The 3,210-nt window shown below is 42.1% G+C and overlaps 1 protein-coding gene across 1 annotated transcript in view; it reads left to right on the forward strand.

Moving 5' to 3' along the window:
• The window catches only part of wfdc1 (WAP four-disulfide core domain 1), a gene marked incomplete at its 5' end in the record, with an annotated part of 6,986 nt that overhangs the window by 1,502 nt on the left and 2,274 nt on the right, over positions 1-3,210 (forward strand). Inside the window, 1 exon segment of the mRNA XM_014034341.1 lies at positions 2,877-3,066. Within this exon segment, the coding sequence (XP_013889795.1) occupies positions 2,877-3,066 (190 nt within the window).

Here is a 3,210-nt window from a genome sequence, read left to right on the forward strand (position 1 = left end):
GCCACATTCCACTCATAACCCTGATACACACTCTATACCCCCCAGGTCCAGGACATGTACCCACCCCCTAATGGAGGCCGCACACACCCGAACCCAGGTGGAAGACCCAATCATTCTGAGGTGGAGAGGAGCAAATGGCCAAGGCCCAGTCCGGGCCGCACCAGAATGTACCAAAATCAGTCTAAATGTAAACAAAACTAAATAAATGTTATTTTAGGTTACAAATACAAAATGTTAAAGAATATATTGCATCCCGATTCATCCCTGCTGGTGAAGTCTTCTTATCTGACAAAGTGAGTGTAGCAGCAAATGTTTGCACACGTTTGAAACTACAGTGAGAGTGAATCTGTTTGTGCCTCTGAGTGAAGTTARTTGTGTGTTTGTGTGCATGAATCTTTACACAAAGGAAGCAGGAACTCTTCATATCTGTCTGAGATCTCAGCGCGGAACAGCAGTCTGATCTGAGATCAACTCTGGAGCCAGACAGGGCCTCCAGTGGCATCCCTGACAGGCCTTATTTTAATCATAGAACAAGAGGTTTTTAAAGAGTCAAAGGAAAGATACAAATAAAGGAGCTGCTGAAATCAAATGTTAAAGAAACCAGCATGATGTTCCTTTTTTAACACCAATAAATGCAACAAAAAATCACAAGTTGAAAGAGCGATGTGAAGCAGACAGAGAGAAAAATGTGCCCCCAGAAGGACATGAACATCAGTCCTGTTGATAGCGTGGTTCAAAYGGAGAGAAGCGCGGTATGAAGGAGTGTAAATAAACAAACAGAACACCAGAGAGATCTGAGCGGGATCTGTGATGAAGCTCACGATTAAAGCACAGCAGCCCATCTGGATGGCAACAGCGAGGAAGTGCAGAAAGACACAAAGCATGAGCCCTGACAGTGCAGTGGATACAGACAGATTACTGACGGATGTTGGCAAAAGTGTAGCAAAGCTTTAAAGTAAAATCTGTGATGTTATCATTTCCTGGGCTCTAGAATCATCTGAATCCTTACCTAAACACACGGTCTCACAAACAGGAAGGAAACACTTGACCCTTTTTAGGAAAGGCTGACAGGAGCTGCTGGGAACAGATCGGATGTGAGACAAGCAGAGAGAATCGTGCTCATTATGTAATTATCCCAAAAGAGCAGGATCTGGATTCTTCATTCATAGAAAGAATAAAACCAGGAAGTCTGCCTCTTCAGTTGTTCACAAGGATTTGTTAACGTGTCCGTGGTGCATGCTTGTGCTGCCTCCGTTTAGCTTAAAGTTTATAGTTTGACTTAAAACAAAGGCAGGGAGGAAAACGCTTACCTGTGCCTTTGAGTTTAACTAAACTTTAAACTTTAAGCTAAACTGAAGCAGCACAAGCATGCACCATGGATCTGCACATGGACCCTGCTCCTTCCTGTCTGTTGACCAATAGGAGAGCAGCTGACCCATTATTTAAATGCTCGATGCATTTCCCTGCCTTAGATGCTTTAACCTTAATACAACACAAATTAGTGCAGGAAACTCAACAGGCAGAGTCTGCAGCTCAGAGGGACGCCCTGATAATTGCGTTTGAAGAACTATTTAAAACAAAAGTGACCTCAAATTCTCTTTGCACAACTCTAACAATTTTTACAAGCTGCTAATCCACACGTTGTTCTTTCCATTGTTCCATGGGGAGGGGAGATTCAGTCCAGGCCCACCCCCCTGATGATCATCCAGCCGCTAAACTCACAGCTGCCAGAATGAATTAAAGTGTGTTTAAAGAGAAACATGCGGTTTGTTATACCACCATCAGCGCCGATCATTTTCTTTCTGTTTGTGGTTAGTTTGGAGGAGCAGTTGAAGAAATGGCACGGTTTAAGGACTGCGTGCAACAAATCTATTATATAATTACAAACAAAACGAGTTCTTTCAGAGTTCTTTGAGGGCATGGAGTTCTTCGAGAGTCCGAGAAATGTGTGAAAGTACAGGGAAAGCAAAGCTAGATTTTGTAGAGTTGTAGATGTGCATCCAATAATTAATAGTGGAGCGTTTCACTAAAATCTGTCCACTGGTTCATGAGATATTTTGCTAACATTTGCCCTCAGTAGCAGGTGATATGCTTACAAACCTAATCAACTCTGCTGTTTGACAAAAAAGCTTGACTGATCAAGTTTTTATATAAATAAAGCAGGTCAAATACTAACAAGAAAAGTTTATTTTTTATAAACTCGGGAAACATTTGAGTTATTAAAGAAAACACTTTTTGCTTCTGCGACAGCCTGGAATTCATTATTTTGTTGCAGAAGAAAAAGAGACAAGTTGTGTGATCTGGAAATCTGATCACTAAGTTTGTTCCACAAAATAAAAAGAAAATATGAGCGCAGTCGTGCTTCTTACCATAATAAAACCCATGTGTGCACAACCTACAGTACAACAATAAATGGTCACGTATACCGCACCACAGCACAAATTTATTCGCAGCAGAGCCAAATAATAAAAGAAAGACCCCCATAAATTCAATCCCAAACCAGCGAGGAAATGAAATAAAAGCTCAGCAGCTTTGTGACAGAGACCAGAACTCAGAGGAAAGTAGTGATTTTTGCTGTGTTTGAACTCAAAACTCTACTTTGTGCTTTCAAAGCCTCTAAAGTGAGTCTTTACTTGATCCTCTGGGGTGTTTTCTGCCTCCGTACTCACCATTGAGACCTTTGTTCCCACAATCGCTCACATTTCTTATTCAGCTCACGACATCAGTAATCAGGCATGCATACTAAAGTCAAACATCAGCTCCAACTCAAAAAAAGGGGGAAAAAACAGCTCATTCAGGTCTCCTGCTGCCCTCTGGTGGTCAAAATCAAAACATCATTCAACAATCTTTGCTTTGTTTTTGCTGACATTTTAAAGGACTACGAGTACCCCAACCAGTCCTCCCAGCACCAGAAGAACGACCGGTGTCCGCCGCCACCACAGATGCTGCCCGAGCGAGCCTGTGACGTCCCGGTGTGTCGCTCAGACTCAGAATGCGAACGCCACAAACGTTGTTGTTACAACGGCTGCATCTACGCCTGCCTGGAGTCGGTTCAGCCTCCTCCAGGTCAGGGCTTTAAACCACCAGAGAGAATCTTTCTTTTAACTTTTTTTGTCTTTAAAGGGGCAATATTATGTGTTTCTCATGCATATATTTAAATACTATACCATAATAAAGTATCTATGTCACCTTTAGCTGTTATTAAAATGC

Source organism: Austrofundulus limnaeus, unplaced genomic scaffold (genome assembly GCF_001266775.1).
Source record: "Austrofundulus limnaeus strain Quisiro unplaced genomic scaffold, Austrofundulus_limnaeus-1.0 Scaffold7, whole genome shotgun sequence".
Taxonomy (NCBI): domain Eukaryota; kingdom Metazoa; phylum Chordata; class Actinopteri; order Cyprinodontiformes; family Rivulidae; genus Austrofundulus; species Austrofundulus limnaeus.